General features: G+C 37.7%; 1 protein-coding gene and 1 pseudogene across 3 annotated transcripts in view; one reads left to right on the top strand and one right to left on the bottom strand.

Moving 5' to 3' along the window:
- Positions 1–16,841, top strand: part of NHLRC3 (NHL repeat containing 3) — a 46,024-nt gene that overhangs the window by 20,374 nt on the left and 8,809 nt on the right. The window contains exons 6-7 of one of the 2 annotated variants that reach the window (XM_084879584.1): positions 2,442–2,554; positions 4,991–5,847. In XM_084879584.1, coding sequence (XP_084735710.1) covers positions 2,442–2,554; positions 4,991–5,222 — 345 coding nt within the window. In that variant the 3' untranslated portion in view covers positions 5,223–5,847. Of the gene's footprint in view, positions 1–2,441; positions 2,555–4,990; positions 5,848–16,841 lie in introns of those variants that run through there. The other variant, XM_084879585.1, reaches the window with a different exon arrangement.
- LOC311620287 (protein Mis18-beta-like) lies at positions 5,932–16,082 on the bottom strand (annotated as a pseudogene). Its single transcript, XR_014797042.1, has 3 exons — positions 14,750–16,082; positions 13,257–13,663; positions 5,932–11,972 (listed from the first exon to the last, which is right to left on the bottom strand). The product of XR_014797042.1 is annotated as a protein Mis18-beta-like (transcript).

The following is a 16,841-nucleotide window of genomic DNA, read 5'->3' as shown; positions in this document are numbered from 1 at the left end:
TGCTGTTCTGGTCCCTTCCCTGCATTTGTCCCCACTTGCCCTCCCCTGCATTCCTGGTTTCCCCAACTGCCCTCCCCTGCTGGCCTGGTTGCCCCGAATTGCCCTGCTGGCCTGGTTTTCCCTAACTGCCCTTCCCTGCTGGTCCATCATCCCTAACTGCCCTCTCCTGCAGGCCTGGTTGCCCCTAACTGCCCTCCCTTGCTGTCCTAATCGCCCACGACTAGCCTCCCCTCCCGGCCATCTTGTGGCCATCTTTGACCACATCTAGTGTGAGGGCATGAGGGTCAATTTGCATATTATCTCTTTATTATATAGAATAATAGAATGATTTAATTGTTTCCCCTAATAGAATGTAGGCTGTATGAGGGTACATATGAATTTCTTTTGTTTTATATATTAGTGTCTAGTACATAGTAGTTATCTTACACCTATTTGTTAAATGACTAACTGTCTTGGTACACAATGGATGCATCAGACTATCTTTGCTTCATGCCATTAGAAATTTAATCCATGTCCACTTATTCTTTACTCAGCAAGCAGCCTTCTGGATTATGATTTGGTTTCCTATTTGACAAAGTAATGTTTTGATCGTAAAAATTTTCAAGTATTTTCTATCATATTGTAGATAGCAAGATAACTGAACTTGGTATGTTATTTGGGAACTAGAAAGTTAGAACTAACTTGTCCTCATGGAATAAGAACAACATCAAATTTCTGAGCATGCAAGAAAGCCCAGGTAAATTCACCATAGTGAGAAATGTTATTTTGAGAGGATTTGGAGAATAAAAGAGTTATTTTGCATATTTACTCCCAATGATGGGGACTAAACTGTATTTCTTCCTTGGTCATTAACCTAAGACTGTAATCCCAAAATCAATTACCTTATTTAGGGATCAACAACCTTCCTCAAGTGATGCAATGATTCTTTTTTCTGATTAAAGATGAATTCAGTGACTACCAAAACTTAACACCTTGATAAAGATATAATCAGGATTATTGTGAAAAAATAGTCCCTGAATCCACAAACCCTGGAAATCTGAAGATCCTGAAGTAGAGAGGTAGAGTCAGTTTGGTTGGACCAGTCCATTCTTTATAGCTCTACAACCCTAGTCCATTCTTTATAGCTCTACAACCCTAGCCAAGTGTTATTAAAAATGGTTTCACTGTACATATGCCATGGGTTGCATACATCACATAGAATACTTGAAATGTAATTTGAATGTACCTTCTTATAACAGAAGTTTCTTTAACAACAGGTTTACTTTAGGTTTGGAGTCTAGAGCAAACCTAAAATAAACCTGTTGTTGGTCTACTGTCATTCTTTGTTTGTAATTAAAATCTCACAAGCTTCTTCTTTAAATGATTCAGCATTTTGGACATAACTTGGTAAATAACAAGTAAAGTTTTAATGATAGTGCAGAATGACCGAATACCTGGCTTTCCTGTAGGCTGAGCTCCCGAAGAACAAAGATACTTTCTTTGTTTTATTTTCTGGCCCAGGAACCAACAAGTTGGCAGTACTTGGTGACAGTGAATGCTAGTAAGAATAATGAATGAATGCTGTTTCTTCAGTATCTTCAAATCATCGGCATTATATTGGAGTACATTAATTTTTTAATTATTCAAATATTTAGTATAGCTCATATAGCATTATAGGCTTTGGTTTAAGATATATGGCCATAAGTGGTTTTCTCACTTATATAAGATCACTTCAACATATTTAACCTTTCTGAACTTTAATTTCCTATCTGAAATTGGGGTTTTTGCTTGTTTTCTTCTTTTAATTTTTAAAAACTAACATCATGTTTTATTTTTTATTTTATTTTAATCCATGCTTAAGGATGTTTGTTTGTTTTTTAATTGATTTTAGAGAGAGAGAAAGGGGGGGGAGGGAGAGAGGGAGAGAGAGAGAGAGAGAGAGAGAGAGAGAGAGAGAGACAGACATCATTCAGTTGCCTCCCGTACTCACCCACACTGGGGATTGAACCCACAACCTTTCTGTGTAGGGGATGGCACACCCACCACCTGGACCCCCTGGCCAGAGCATGTTTTACTATCTTTTATATATATATATATTGATTTTTTACAGAGGGGAAGAGAGAGGGATAGAGAGTTAGAAACATCGATGAGAGAGAAACATCCATCAGTTGCTTTTTGCACACTCCCTACTGGGGATGTGCCCACGACCAAGGTACATGCCCTTGATCTGAATCGAACCTGGGACCCTTCAGTCCGCAGGTGGATGCTCTATCCACTGAGCCAAACCAGTTTCGACTGAAATTGGGTTTTAATAACCTTATTTGGAGATTTCTAAGTACTGAATTAAATAATGTATGTGTGATTAATAAAAGTAAATATTTTCTCTCCATTCCTCTTTTTTCTTTCTTTTCATTATGATGTAGATATTTTCTAGCAAAAATTTTCTTTTTTTGGTTTCTCAGGTATGGGTTGCTGACCGAGGAAATAAAAGAATTCAAGTATTTGATAAAGACACTGGAGTGTGGTTAGGAGCATGGAATAATTGTTTTACAGAAGAGGGACCTTCTTCAGTCAGGTAATTGTTCCCTTTTATTTTAAAACTCTGGCCTGGTGCACAAAATTTGTGCGCAGGGAAGTGGGGAGCCTGTTCCCCAGCCCGGCCTGCACCCTCTCGCAATCCGGGACTGCTGACTGCTGGCTCCTAACCGCTCACCTACATACCTGCCTGATTGCCCCTAGCCACTCTGCCTCCTGGCCTACTTGCCCCAACTGCAAACCCCCACCACCACCAGCCTGCTCGCCCCCAACTGCCCCCCTACCAGCCTGCTCACCTCAACTGCCCCCCTACCTTCAGCCTGATCACCCCCAATCAACCCCCACTGATGGCCTGCTCTCCCCCAACTGCCCACCCCCCACTGGCTGATCACCCACAACTGCTGTCCCATCCTGGCCTGATCACCCACAACTGCCCTCCCCGCTTGGCCCCTAACCGCCTCTATGTCAGCCCTGCCACCATGGCTTTGTCCAGAAGAATGCCCTGGAAGGTCTCCCAGTCTAATTAGCATATTACCCTTTTCTTAGTATAGATAAAGGGCTAGTGCACAGATGGGGGCTGGCTGGTTTGCCGTGAAGGGTGACCCAGATCAGGGTGGGAGTTCCCTTGGGGGTGGGGCGGCCTGGGCAAGGGGCCTGTAGTGGTTTGCAGGCCAGCCACATCCCCATTGGTATGGGAATTCCCACTGGGGATGCCAGCTTGACCAAGGGGCTGGGGCATTTTGCAGGCCAGCCACTCCCCCAGCGGTTAGGAGCCAGCTGGAGGGGTATGGCCAGCCTGGGTGAGGAGCTGAGGGCTGTTTGCAGGCTGGCCACACTCCTTCAAAGTGGGGGTCCCCGCTGGGGTGCCTGGCCAGCCTGGGTGAGGGGCTGATGGCTGTTTGAGGCTGGCTACACCCCCCAGCAGGGACCCTCAACCCAATCTTGGCATGGCCAGCCTGAGTGAGGGGTTGAGGGTCTTTTGCAGATCCCTTCCTAGGCAGCCAGACTGGATGACCCAAGCCTCCAGTGCACTCAGGTTGGCTCTGTGGCAACCACCCACAGGCCCCTCTTTTTGGCGGCCTGCCCAGGCAAGTGGGAAGTTTGGCTTCCTCCATTGCCGGGGTCAACCCAAGCCTCCCAACTGCCCTGGCTGCCTCCATGGCTGCCACCATCTTTGTCCTGCATATTCCTTCCTGATTGGCTTTGGATGTTGCAGAGTGATGGTTAATTACCATATTGCTCTTTTATTAGATAGGATGTTTGTTTATTTGCTTTATGTTAGGTTCTCTGAAAAACTACCGTGTTTCCCCGAACATAAGACATTCTCCGAAAATAAGACCTAGCACATGGAAAGATAAGACATCCCCTGAAAATAAGACCTAGCGCAACTTTGGGAGAAAAAATTAATATAAGACACTGTCTTATTTTCGGGGAAACAGATTAGCTGAACGTTTAAAATATTTATTGTTAGTTTTAAGCAGGAAAAAGGGGCAAAGGAAACTAGTACACAGAAAACATATAATCATATTTTAAATTCTAGATAGTTCTATTCCCAGTGCACTGTGTGACCCAAATATATGCTGGACCTCTTCTAGAAATTTTCCTTGAAATGCATTTGGTCAATTTTTAAACAGAATGAAAGTGAAAACCTTGATTCTGTAGCCTAACATAGATTCTTTATTCCTTTCATTTTGTGTAGAACTATGATCATATTATATTTTTTTTTTAAATTAAGCTTTGGCTATGTCTACCTTCACAAATCTCTTGTACCCACATTAATAGAATTAGGTCAATTTAAAATTATCTTTTAAATAAACCATTTAACACTCAATCAGGTCTTCTCTGTAAGTCCTTCTGATTCTTGTTTTCAGTGATTTTCCCATGCCACTGGTCCCTGCTCTTAAACCCTTAAGAAAGTACACGCCCTTCCCTAATCACTCTATCTCTTGACCCTTCTTAAAGTTTTATCATGGCCTCTATAATTACTTGTCATTCTATTTTTGCTCTATTTGTTTTATTGTTTATTCTCCCACTAGAATAAAAGGCAAGAGAGTAGAAATTTGGGTTTCTTGCTCACAGCTATATTCCTGGCACCTAGAATACTACAAGCATGCCAGGAATTCAATAATTATAAAATAAATGAATCAATCAATTTAGTAAGCAGTTTATTATATATATTTATATATGAAATATTGTGCTTTTTTTGCTCTCTTTTTGTTGTGTATATGTTTGTGTGTGTGTTACATTTAAAAAATATATTGGGAGCAGGTAAAAACTAATCCAGCATATTATGAATTTAGAAAACATGCTGCAAATAATTTATCAACCAGAGAGATAAAATAATTTGGGGAAAATAAAAGCCCTCAGCAAGTAGGTACCTGCTGTTGTTTAGCTCTGATGGGGATAAAAATGTTTAGAAAATAAACATTTATGAAAATTTTACATTAATTTATTATGTCAAATGTGTTCTCTTTAGATTTACGCCTGATGGGAAGTATTTGATTATAGCCCAGCTGAATCTTAGCAGGCTCTTATTTGTGGCAGCACCCCCAGTGGGAAGCATTGGCTACTGTTCTGTGATAAGCTCAATCCAACTAGCAGATCAAGTTTTACCTCATCTGTTAGACATCAGTGAAAAGACTGGAGCAATATATGTAGCAGAAATTGGAGCAAAACAAGTACAAAAATATGTCCCTTTGAAAAGCTAATTTCCCATCATTCCATTTATAATGCGTCTTTCCCTGGAGATCTTTCAAATGAAGTTTTAGATTCTCAATCTGACTGTTAAGTAATATTCAAGCACAATAATTCATGTTTTTATTTTTATCCAATCTAGTATCAGAAAATTTGTTTTTATAAAGTCATTAAGAATTTTATGTTGTGTTACCATTCTTGTTACTTAATTTTACTTATCTTATAAATGCATACAATATTTTAATGAAACAAATGTAACTCTAAAAAACATGGGGTCAAAAGAGGGACTAAGGTGGAAACCTAGTTATTTGTCCTGATAAACTAATAATCCTTGGGAGATGGGGGAGAAACAAAAATAAAAAATGGGTTTTAGGATAAAAATTCATTTTACTGAATTTTACGTCAAGACTACAAACCTTCAGTTCACATTATATAAAATGAACTGCTTAAAAGATCAAGTCAAAGTGCTGTGGTTGGATCCAGTTTTCTTGTCTTGCAGAATCAAAGAATGAGTTTGTGGATAAAGAAGGTAAATGGAAGCAAAGTTTATTGATAGACAGACTCCCTGCAGCAGGAGTGGCCCCAAGTGGATTGTTGCTGAAGTTCCTTTATTAAAAGGCAGATACATGCCTTGCTGGCTCTTTTTTTTTTTTTTTTTTTTTTTTTTTTGTCTTTATTGATTAAGGTATTACATATGTGTCCTTATCCCTCCATTGCGCGCGCCCCCCCCCCCCCACACACACACCCCTACATATGGTCTCACCCCCTGGTATCTGTGTCCATTGCTTAGGCTTATATGCATGTATACAAGTCCTTTGGTTGATCTCTCCCCCTTTTCCCCACCCTCCCCTACCTTTCTTCTGAGATTGGATGGTCTCATTGGTGCTTCTCTGTCTCTGGATCTGTTTTTGTTCATCAGTTTATGTTGTTCATTAGATTCCACAAATGAGTGAGATCATGTGATATTTCTTTTTCTCTGACTGGCTTATTTCACTTAGCATAATGCACTCCAGGTCCATCCATGCTGTTGCAAATAGTAAAAGTTCCTTTTTTTTTTTATAGCAGCGTAGTAGTCCATTGTATAGATGTACCACAGTTTTTTTATCCACTTATCTGCTGTTGGGCACTTAGGCTGTTTCCAAATCTTAGCTATGGTGAATTGTGCTGCTATGTACATAGGGGTGCATATGTCCTTTCTGATTTCTTGGGATATATTCCAGGGTTTAATCTCCAAAATTTACAGGGAACTCATACAACTTAACAAAAGGAAGATAGACAATCCAATCAAAAAATGTACAAAGGACCTAAATAGACACTTTTTGAAAGAGGACATAAAGAAGGCCAAGAGATATATAAAAATATACCCCAAGTCACAAATCAAAATGACAATGAGGTACCACCTCACACATGTGAGAATGGCTATCATGGACAAATCAACAAATGACAAGTGCTAGAGAGGATGTGGAGAAAAAGGAATCCTCATGCACTGCTGGTGGGAATGCAGACTGCTGCAGCCACTGTGAACAGTATGGAGTTTCCCTTAAAAGTTAAAATCCAGTTATGCCAAACCATTACTCTTACAAAAGTTTGGGATTTTACTTGCATAGAAAAAAGAAATGTGGAACTCTCTAATATTTCACATTAAAATCATTTTTGTAGTGATATTTCCTTTTTATTTAGCTTTTTGTTTTCTTCATTTTTTAATTACGGTTGATATTCAATGTTATTTTTTATTAATTTCAGTTTTACAGAGCAGTGGATGGACATTTATATAATTTACAAAGTCATCCCCTCATAATTAGGTATCATACATATCACAATATTATTGATTATATTTGCTATGCTGTACTTTATATCCCATGACTATTACTCTTTAATCCACTCATCTGATGACGGATATTTAAGCTGTTTGCAAATCTTAGCTATGGTAAATTGTGCTTCTATGAACATAGGGGTGCATATATTCTTTCTAGTTGGTGTTTCTATAATAGTTTCTTGGGATATATTCCTATAAGTGGGATTACTGGGTCAAATGGGAGTTCCATTTTTAGTTTTTTGAGGAAACTCCATACTGTTCTCCACAGTGGCTGCACCAGTGCATTCCCACCAGCAGTGCACAAGGGCTCCCTATTCTTCACATCCTCACAAGCACTTGTCCTTTGTTTATTTGTTGATGATTGCCATTCTGACAGGTGTAAGATGGTACCACATTGTCGTTTTGATTTACATCTCTTAGATAATTAGTGACCTTGAGCATGTTTTCATATGTCTCTTGGCCTTATGTTCTCTTTTGAAAAGTGTCTATTTAGGGCCATTGCCCATATTTTGATTGGATTGTTTATCTTCCTTTTGTTAAGTTGTATGAGTTCCCTGTAAATATTGGAAATTAAACCCTTATCAGAGATAATATTGGCAAATATGTTGTCCTATGCATGGCTTTCTTGTTGTTTTATTGATGGTTTCTTTTGCTGTACAGAAGCTTTTTCTTCTGATGTAGTACCATTTGTTTATTTTCTCTTTAGTTTCTATTGCACTAAGAGCTGTATGGGTGAATATATTACTTCAGCATATGTCTGAGATTTTGCTGCCTGTGGATTGCTCTAATATTTTATGGTTTCCTGTCTTGTGTTTAAGTTCTTGATCCATTTTGAGTTTATTTTTGTGTATGGTGTAACTTAGTAGAATAGTTTCATATTTTTGGCATGTATCTGTCCAATTTTCCCAATACCATTTATTGAATAGACTATCTTGACTCCATTGTAGTTTATTGCCTCCTTTGTCAAATATTAATTGAGCATAGTGGTTTGGGTTAATTTTTGGGTTTTCTATTCTATTTCATTGGTCTATATGTCAGTACCAGGCAGTTTTGAGAACAGTGGCTTTGTAATAGTGCTTAATGTCTAGTATTGAAATGCCTCCTACTTTGTTCTTTCTCAGGATTGCTGCAGATAGTCAGGGTCTTTTTTTATTCCAGATGAATTTTTGGAGAGTTTGTTCTAGGTCTGTGAAATACGCTATTGGTATTTTAATGAGGAGTGCATTGAATCTATAGATTGCTTTGGGTAGTATGGACATTTTAATGATATTGATTTTACCAATCCATGAACATGGTATATTCTTCCACTTATTTATATCTTCCTCTGTCTCTTTTTTCAATATCTTATAGTTTTGGAGTACAGGTCTTTTACCTCCTTAGTTAAGTTTATTCCTAGGTATCTTAATTTCTTTGTTGTAATGGTAAACGAAATTGTGTTTTTAGTTTCTCTTTCTATGAGTCCATTATTTGGTGTATAAACATGCCATCGATTTCTGGGTGTTAATGTATCCTGCTATGCTGCTGAATTCATTTATTAAATCTAGTAGTTTTTTGATGGAGTCTTTAGGGTTTTCTATGTATGATATCAGGTCATCTGCAAATAATGACAGTTTTACATTTTCTTTTCCAATTTGGATGCCTTTTATTTCTTCTATTTGTCTGATCACTATTCTAGCAATTCCAGTACTATATCAAAGAGAAGTGGTGAAAGTGGGCCTTCCTGTCTTGTTCCTGTTCTTAGATGAAATGGTTTTAGTTTTTGCCCATTGATTATGATTTTGGCTATAGTTTGTTATATAACGAAATATTTTTTGCTTTCATTATGTTGAGGTATGATCCCTCTATTCCCATTTTGCTGAGAGTTTTTATCAAGAGTGGCTGTTGGATTTTGTCAAATGGTTTTTCTGCATCAATTAATATTACTGTGTGATTTTTATCTCTGAATTTGTCTATGTGATGTATCATGTTTATTGATTTGTGGATATTATACCATCCTTGCATCCCCGGGATAAATCCTACTTGGTCATGGTGTATGATCTTTCTGATATAATACTGGAGCCGATTTGCTAGAATTTTGTTGAGGATTTTAGCATCTATGTTCATCAAGGATATTGGCCTGTAGTTCCCTTTTTTTGTGGTGTCTTTATATGGTTTTTGGATTCGCGTAATGCTGGATAATAGAATGAGCTTGGAAGTGTTCCTTCCTCTTGAATTTTTTGGAATCATCTGAGGAGCATAGGTTTTACTTATTTGTTGAATGAATACTTTCCTGCCTTTCTATTTCTACATCTCTTTTGGTTTTGCGGTTTTTTGTTTTGTTTTGTTTTTTGTTTTAACCACTGTGGTCTGAATATTCGCTTTTTAATTAAGACCATTTTTTCAGTTTGTTATAATTTATTCTATATTGTGATAAAACCTTGCCATGTTATGATCTTTTAGATCATTCTTCACTTACCCTTCTTTCATCCTTCCTCTTTATCAGTGTTTTACTGTCAATTGTATAGAATGTGGAAAATGTTGAGCCTCTGCTTTCCTCAACACTTAGAATTGGCATCTGCTTTCCAACCTCAAGAACTCACTTTTTTTTTTTTTTTTTTTTTTTTTTAATGCTTGGATCATACCTCAATGCAATTATGAAAGTAAATCTACCAACATGAAATCCTATTCTGTGTTTGAGCTCTTTGACCTAATGACCCCACTTCTGGGAATATATTCTAAGATTACCAAAACACCATTCAGAAAGATACATCCCTATGTTCATAGCAGCATTATTTCCAATATCCAAGATCTGTCTGGAAACAGTCCAAGTGGATAATATAGCTATAGTGCATTCACACAATGGATAACTATGTGATTATGAAATAAAAGGAACTTTACCCTTTGCGACAGCATAAATGCAAAGTTTTCTAGTAATGTTTACAAATTAATTGATTAAATGTGATGCTATAAACCAATACATGCATTAAATATTGGGAATGGTTTTACTCTTGAAGAAATACTCAAGTGAACATAATGTGTGGAATGCTGGTATTTTCAGTGAAATATTACGGTATAATGACATTCATTGGGAAAGTATGTTGGAATATCTATTACATATATGCTGAAAACAGTTTGCCAACATCCTATTGAATACATTATACAAATTAATTTTAAAAGTGTTCAAAAATTCACTCCATGCCAAAACTGGTTTGGCTCAGTAGGTAGAGCATCGGCCTGCAGACTGAAGGGTCTAGGTTAGATTCTGGTCAAGAGCATGTACCTGGATTGTGGGCACGTTTCCAGTAGGAGGTATGCAGGAGGCATGTTTCTCTCTCATTGATGTTTATAACTCTATCCCTCTCCCTTCCTCTCTTAAAAATTCACTCCATGTTTTACACAATGCTCAGCACATTGAATCACTACAACTAGCCTCTTATAGACGTCTTTTTCAGATGTCTTAATTATTTATGCCATAGACTAATGCATACATTACCTTTTGTGAACATTTTTCACTCTTCAACAAATACATAAGTGAATTTAGTGTGTGGAATGCTGGTATCTCCTGTGGAATCCTATATAATAAAAACCGAATATGCTAAGTGTCCGGTCAGCCATTCAATCAATCAAAGCATAATAAACTAATGATATGCTAAGGCCCCTTCACTGCTCACTCTCACCATGAGGCAGACAGTCAACTGGTCGACCAGTCACTATGATGTGCACTGTCCACCAGGGGGCAGATGCTTCAAATGGTAGGTTAGCTTGCTACTAGGATTTGGCCATTGGGACTTAGTAAGATGGGCTGGACACACCCTGGTGCCCTCCCACAATCCCTCCCCAGCTGACAAAACTCCCACATCCTTCCATGGCCCCAATTGTGCACCACTAGGGTTCTTCAGCCTGGCCTGCACCGTCACAATGTCAGAGCCAGTTTTGGCCTGATCCTGCAGGCCAGACTGAGGGATCCCATTGGTGTATGAATTTGTGCATCAGGCCTCTAGTATTATAATATAATGCCATTTACTAGGAGATTATATTGGAACATTCATTACATATTAGGAATTTAATTTAGTAATTATAATCTGTGCTAAAAACTATTCCAAAATCTCACTTATATGAATTAATACTCAGTGTTACAACACTTCACTACAGTTTTGCAAAATATGCAGCTATTGACACTCAAAAACTAGACTGTTTTAGACTTTGCTAATAGAGTTTACAATGTATTAGTCAAAAACATAATATATAATCAATATAAAAATTTCCCATGAGGTAATTCATATATTAATGTTTGACACAAGGCATATTCAAAACATTTGTGAAAGTAACTAAGCAAACTGTCTAAAACAGTATAGTATTAGTGATTTAATAAGATTCACGTGCACATTGTGTTTGATTATGCATAGACTTAATTTGTACCAACCTGAATATTGGCAAACAGTTTCAAGCACAGACTATAAAAACTAAATGAAACCCATACTAATAATATAATGAATGTTTCAATATACACTCCTAGTAGAAGATTACAGCACTCCACACAATAGTTTCATCTGTGTATATCTTCAGAGTGAAAAATATTTAATAGATAATCCATGTATTAGTCTATGATGTAACCTATATTCAATACATTTATTATTGCTACTTGCAAATTCCATCTAGAACAGTCCAGATTTAGTGTTTCAATAGCTTGCACATTTTGTATAATCTGTTATTGTGTTAAAACACTCAGAATTGTTTTGTACCACATTATATAAAGCACAGACTGTTAATTGCTAAATGAAGCACACTATGAATGATCCACATGCTCCTCCTGTAATTGGCATTATATTATAAAATTTCACCAAAAAATAAGCATTTCACAAGTTGACATATGTATTTCTTCAGAGTCAAGCACATTCCCAATAGATAATGCATGTAATCATTAATGACATAACTTAAAATCAATACAGGTTTTAATGCCACCAGAAAACTATTGGGTCGGCAGCTAAGTAATTGCGGATTTTTTAAAGAAAATCAAAGACAATTTTTTCATGGAACTAAATAACTTTATTCTGTAATGTATTGCCCATTTTGATCAATGACCTTTTGCCATCTTTCAGGCAGCATCATAATCCCACGTTCAAAAAACTTCTGGTTTTTATTAGCAAAAAACTGAATCAGGTACGATTTGACATCATCATCATTATTGAAATTTTTACCATTCAAGGAGTTTTGTAAAGATCGAAACAAAAAGTAATCAGATGGTGCAAGGTCAGGACTATATGGTGGATGTGGCAAAACATCCCAACCAAGCTCCATTAATTTTTGCCGAGTGACCAAAGATGTGTGTGGCCTTGCATTGTCATGATGGAATACAACACCTTTTCGATTTGTCAATTCGGGCCACTTTTCTTCAACTGCATTGTTTAATTTCGTTAGTTGTTCAATGTAGACATCAGAATTGATCGTTTGGTTGGGTGGTAAGAGTTCAAAGTAGACAATTCCTTTGTAATCCCACCAAACTGATAACAAAACCTTCTTTTGATGAATATCAGCTTTTGATGTTGTTTGAGTTGGTTCACCTGGCCTGCTCCACGATCTTTTCCGCTTGATATTGTTGTAAACAACCCATTTTTCATCGCCAGTTATCAGTCGTTTTAAAAATGGATCATTTTCATTACGTTTCTTGAGCAAATCGCAGCTGCTAATGCGTTGCGTTAACTGTGATTCTTTCAGTTCGTGAGGAACCCATGTATCGAGTTTTTGAACATAGCCAAGTTGTTTTAAGTGATTTTCAATGCATGTATGTGATACATGAAGCTTCTCTGCAATCCCACGTGTTGTACTGTGACAGTCCGAATTGATTATTGCTTTGATTAGGGCGTCATCAACTTCAACTGGACGACCAGAGCGTCTTTCATCTTTGAGTGAAAAATCACCAGAACGAAATTTGGCAAACCAATTTTGACACTGCCGTTCTTTTAAGGCTTCGTCACCATAAACAGCACATAACTTTTTATGAGCTTGTGATGCGTTTTTCCCTTGCGGAAATAAAAAAGCAAAATATGACGAAAATGTTCCTTTTGATTTTCCATTTTTCAACGAACGCCAAACAAAAACTACAAAACAGATCAAAAAACTTTTTTTACTGATTAACAGCTGAATAGCCAACTATCAAATACAAAATGTGTTTTACATTTGTACTACGTCTGCAAACCTAAAAATTCAACTGAAGCCATATATGTGTGAAACCCGCAATTACTTAGTTGCCGACCCAATACTTAGAACAGCTTAGTTTTAGTGTTTAAATGAGCTCTGTACTTTGCAAATAGTGCAGTGAGGAGTTAGGACACTATTAGAATTCATTGTACCAAGCAGTATTATGGCAACTGTTTTTACATGCGACTATATTTACTAAATATGTATTGAATGAACCTACATTTTTTCCAGTAAAACTCATTATGTTATTCTATACTAGAGGCTCGGTGCATGAAAATTCATGCACTGAAGGGGGTCCCTCAGTCCGGCCTACCTTCTTCTCAGGCTGGGAACCCTCAGGGGCGAGAGGAAATCAAATGATCAGGGAAAGACAATGCCCCATCACAGGGGAAGACAATGCCCCATCATTACCTGAGCCTTGGGTGGCCCTGGGCTGCTGGGCAGCCACAATCCAAGGCTTGCCTGTGACTTGGACTGGCCTGGGGCAGCTGGGCAGCAACATCTGAAGCTTGTCTGCTCCTTGGGCATCAGCTGGGCAGCTGCCATCCAAGGCTTGCCTGCAACTCGGGCCAGCCCTGGGGGGGTGGGGGACTGAGGGGACTCCAGAGACAGGTGCCCTTGCGGGGCTGAGGGGATTGGGCACCACCATCTTGTGGCTTTGGCTCCACCATCTTTGAGGCGAGGCAATCAGTTTGCATATTCCCTCATTTATTGGCTGTGGGTACCACCATCTTTGTGGAGGCATGAGGATCAATTGGAATATTCCCTCTTAATTAGGTAGGACTAGGTGTACCAGTTAATAATTCGGATTTTTTAATAAATGAAAACACGATAATTTCAAAAGAAACATCAAAAGTGCTTTATTCAAAGTAATGTCCATGGTTAGCCCATCTTTCAGGAAATTTGATGATACCATCTCAATGGAACTTCTCTTATTTTGAAGCAAACCATTCAGAGTTCCAATTTTCCACTTCTTCAGATAGTGCGTGTGCCATTGATCAGAACAAGTGGTAATCTGAAGGAACAAGCTCTGATGAATATAGAAGGTGGGTTAATACTTCCCAGGCAAGATCTTTTAACGTGTCTTTAACTGGTTTTGAAGTGTGTGATTGTGCATCGTCATGAAGCAAAATTACTTAGCCATGTCTTCTAAAACAGTCTGGTCATTTCATGAACAAACCATGGTTCAAATTGAGTATTTGTTGTCAGTAGCAATCAGTATTAATAGTTTCACCTGGTTTGAGAAGCTCACAATACATTACACCTTCATGATCCCACCAAACACAGAATATTGCCTTCTTTCGGAAGCATTTTGGCCTTGAAGTTTATGTTGATGGTTGACCCATGATTTTTTGCATTTGGGATTATCAAAATAAATCCACTTTTCATTGCCAGTCACAATTCGATGCAAAAACGACTTTCTTTCGAAGCAACATTTTACTGATGACTTTTCGGTTTTCCATTTGTTTTTTGTTCAATTGATGTGGCACCTATTTTCCTTCATTTAAAATCTTTTTTTTTTTTTTTTTTTTTTTCAGAATATAAAACCTTTATTGCTGAACTGAAATGTTAATTCTTGGTTACAACTATTCATATAACTGCCACATGTAGAAATCACAGTAGTCAACATTAAGTACAACTTTATTACCATATATTTCTTAAGATCATTCATGGCACATTGCCCCTTAATCCCTAAATATGCAGTTAAAGATGTTTTCAGAAATGACTATGAAACTGATGAGAGCTAAAATAATTTCAGAAGTCAAGTAGATATGAATCTTGGCCAGAGAGCTCCTTAATTTCTCATCTTCTATAAACAACTTCACAAATCATTTGGAAAATCAGCCTAGATGTACACATAATAAACCACATTTCCTGTCCATTCTTGAAGTTGAACTTTCTCAAGAAATGATTGAACACCTGTGTTTGAAGATGGCTGTAAGTAAGGCCTGACCCTGATAATCAAGCTCTGGTTCTAGATCAGTTTTCTGTGTTGGACTGGTCAGTAGTCACTTCCTCCAGCATCTTCATCAGTTAACTTAAGTGATAATGCGTTAGTATTATCTTCTCTTTTAGCTCCGCAATCTTTTCTGGTAGAGGCCTGTTGTGAATATCCATCTCAGATGCATTTACTATGGCTTTTGTTTTTAAGAGATAGCATTCCATTTTGTCACTGGAAGGGCAGAAGTAACCTTTCAATGCACCCAGGGCAGCATGGGTAGAATACAGATGGAAACCAATGGGAATCTCACAGGAACTACAGAATAAAAGGTTGTAAGTGCTGCCCTTGAGTAAACCTTCAATGCCAACAAGGGAGGAAGCCTCCAGAACAACGTTATTTGTGACCCTGGAGAAAACCATGGCCCCGAAGGACCACGAGAGGTCCCAGGCAAGGTGCACCGAGTCGCTGAGCACGTTGTGGCAGCGCGCGCACTGGAACACTGTGCACCGCTCGGTGAGGACCCCTTCACCACATGTGTGTCCCACTCCATGGACGTCGCAAAAGAGGATCTGTCAAGTGTCTTAGTGCCAGCCCAAACGTCAGCCTCCCGCAGCTTCGCACAAGAGCGATGCCGCCGCGGCCGAGCAGCCATCTTCTCGCTGCTGCTGCTGCATCATTTAAAATCTTTCCCATTGCTTGTAAACAATTGGAAATTGTTAGCTGAGCAACGTTTAATCTTTTTGCAAGTTGTTTTTGAGTTTGACATGCATCTTCATCCAATAATGCTTGTAATTGTTAATCTTCAAACTTTGTTGACCTGGACTTTTTTTGTCTTTCACATAAAAATCATCTCTTTTAAAGCATTTAAACCAGCATTCACAAGTATTGAAATGGAGCATGTTCACCATAAGCTTCCCCAAGTATTCAGTAGCACTTTTCTTCAAAATAAACTAATGAATTATAACTTTTCACAAATGCTCTTTTTTTGGCATGAAATTTGACATTTTTAAGTGTAAAATACCTATGATGTTTACACTGTCAGCAAATTTGACATATGCCATTTTGAAGCTTGTTATCAATACAACAAAATAGCATACATATCAAATAGCAAATATATCAACATTTGTGTAACTCCATCTATTGAAAAAAAATCGCATTATTAACCAGTACACCTAGCATTTATAAGATTCCAGCATTCCATACACTGGGTTGACCTATGAATTTCTTCAAAGAGTGAAACATTCTCAATAAGTTATTAGTCTATGATATAAGAACATAAAAAGGGAATACAAATAATAAGTAAGTACAAATAAAGAAAAAGAGTATCAAAAGAACAGAGAACTGAAAAAACTAAAGGAACAAAGTGAGAATAGAGAAAATGACAGACGAACAACTGAATAAGTGAAACAATGCAAAAAAATAAAATAGAAATTGAGAATTAAAATGAACACAGAAAAGAAAAAAGTGCAATAGAATAAAGAAAGCAAAAGGAATGAGTTAAAGAGAGAGCAGAAAACTACACAGAAGAAAAAAACTAAAAGAATGGGGATGAAAACAACAGAAAATGGAGGTAGCAAAAAGAGGACAGAAAACAAAAAGGAATGAATATAATTGAGCAAAACAGTACAAAGAGAACAGAAAAATGCAGAAGAGGGAACAAAAATAGAAATCAGGAAAATGCAATGTATGAAACAAAAT

The sequence above is a fragment of the Pipistrellus hanaki genome (genome assembly GCF_964339955.1).
Source record: "Pipistrellus hanaki genome assembly, chromosome: 3".
NCBI lineage: Eukaryota > Metazoa > Chordata > Mammalia > Chiroptera > Vespertilionidae > Pipistrellus > Pipistrellus hanaki.
This window is presented reverse-complemented; position numbering and strand designations above follow the sequence as displayed.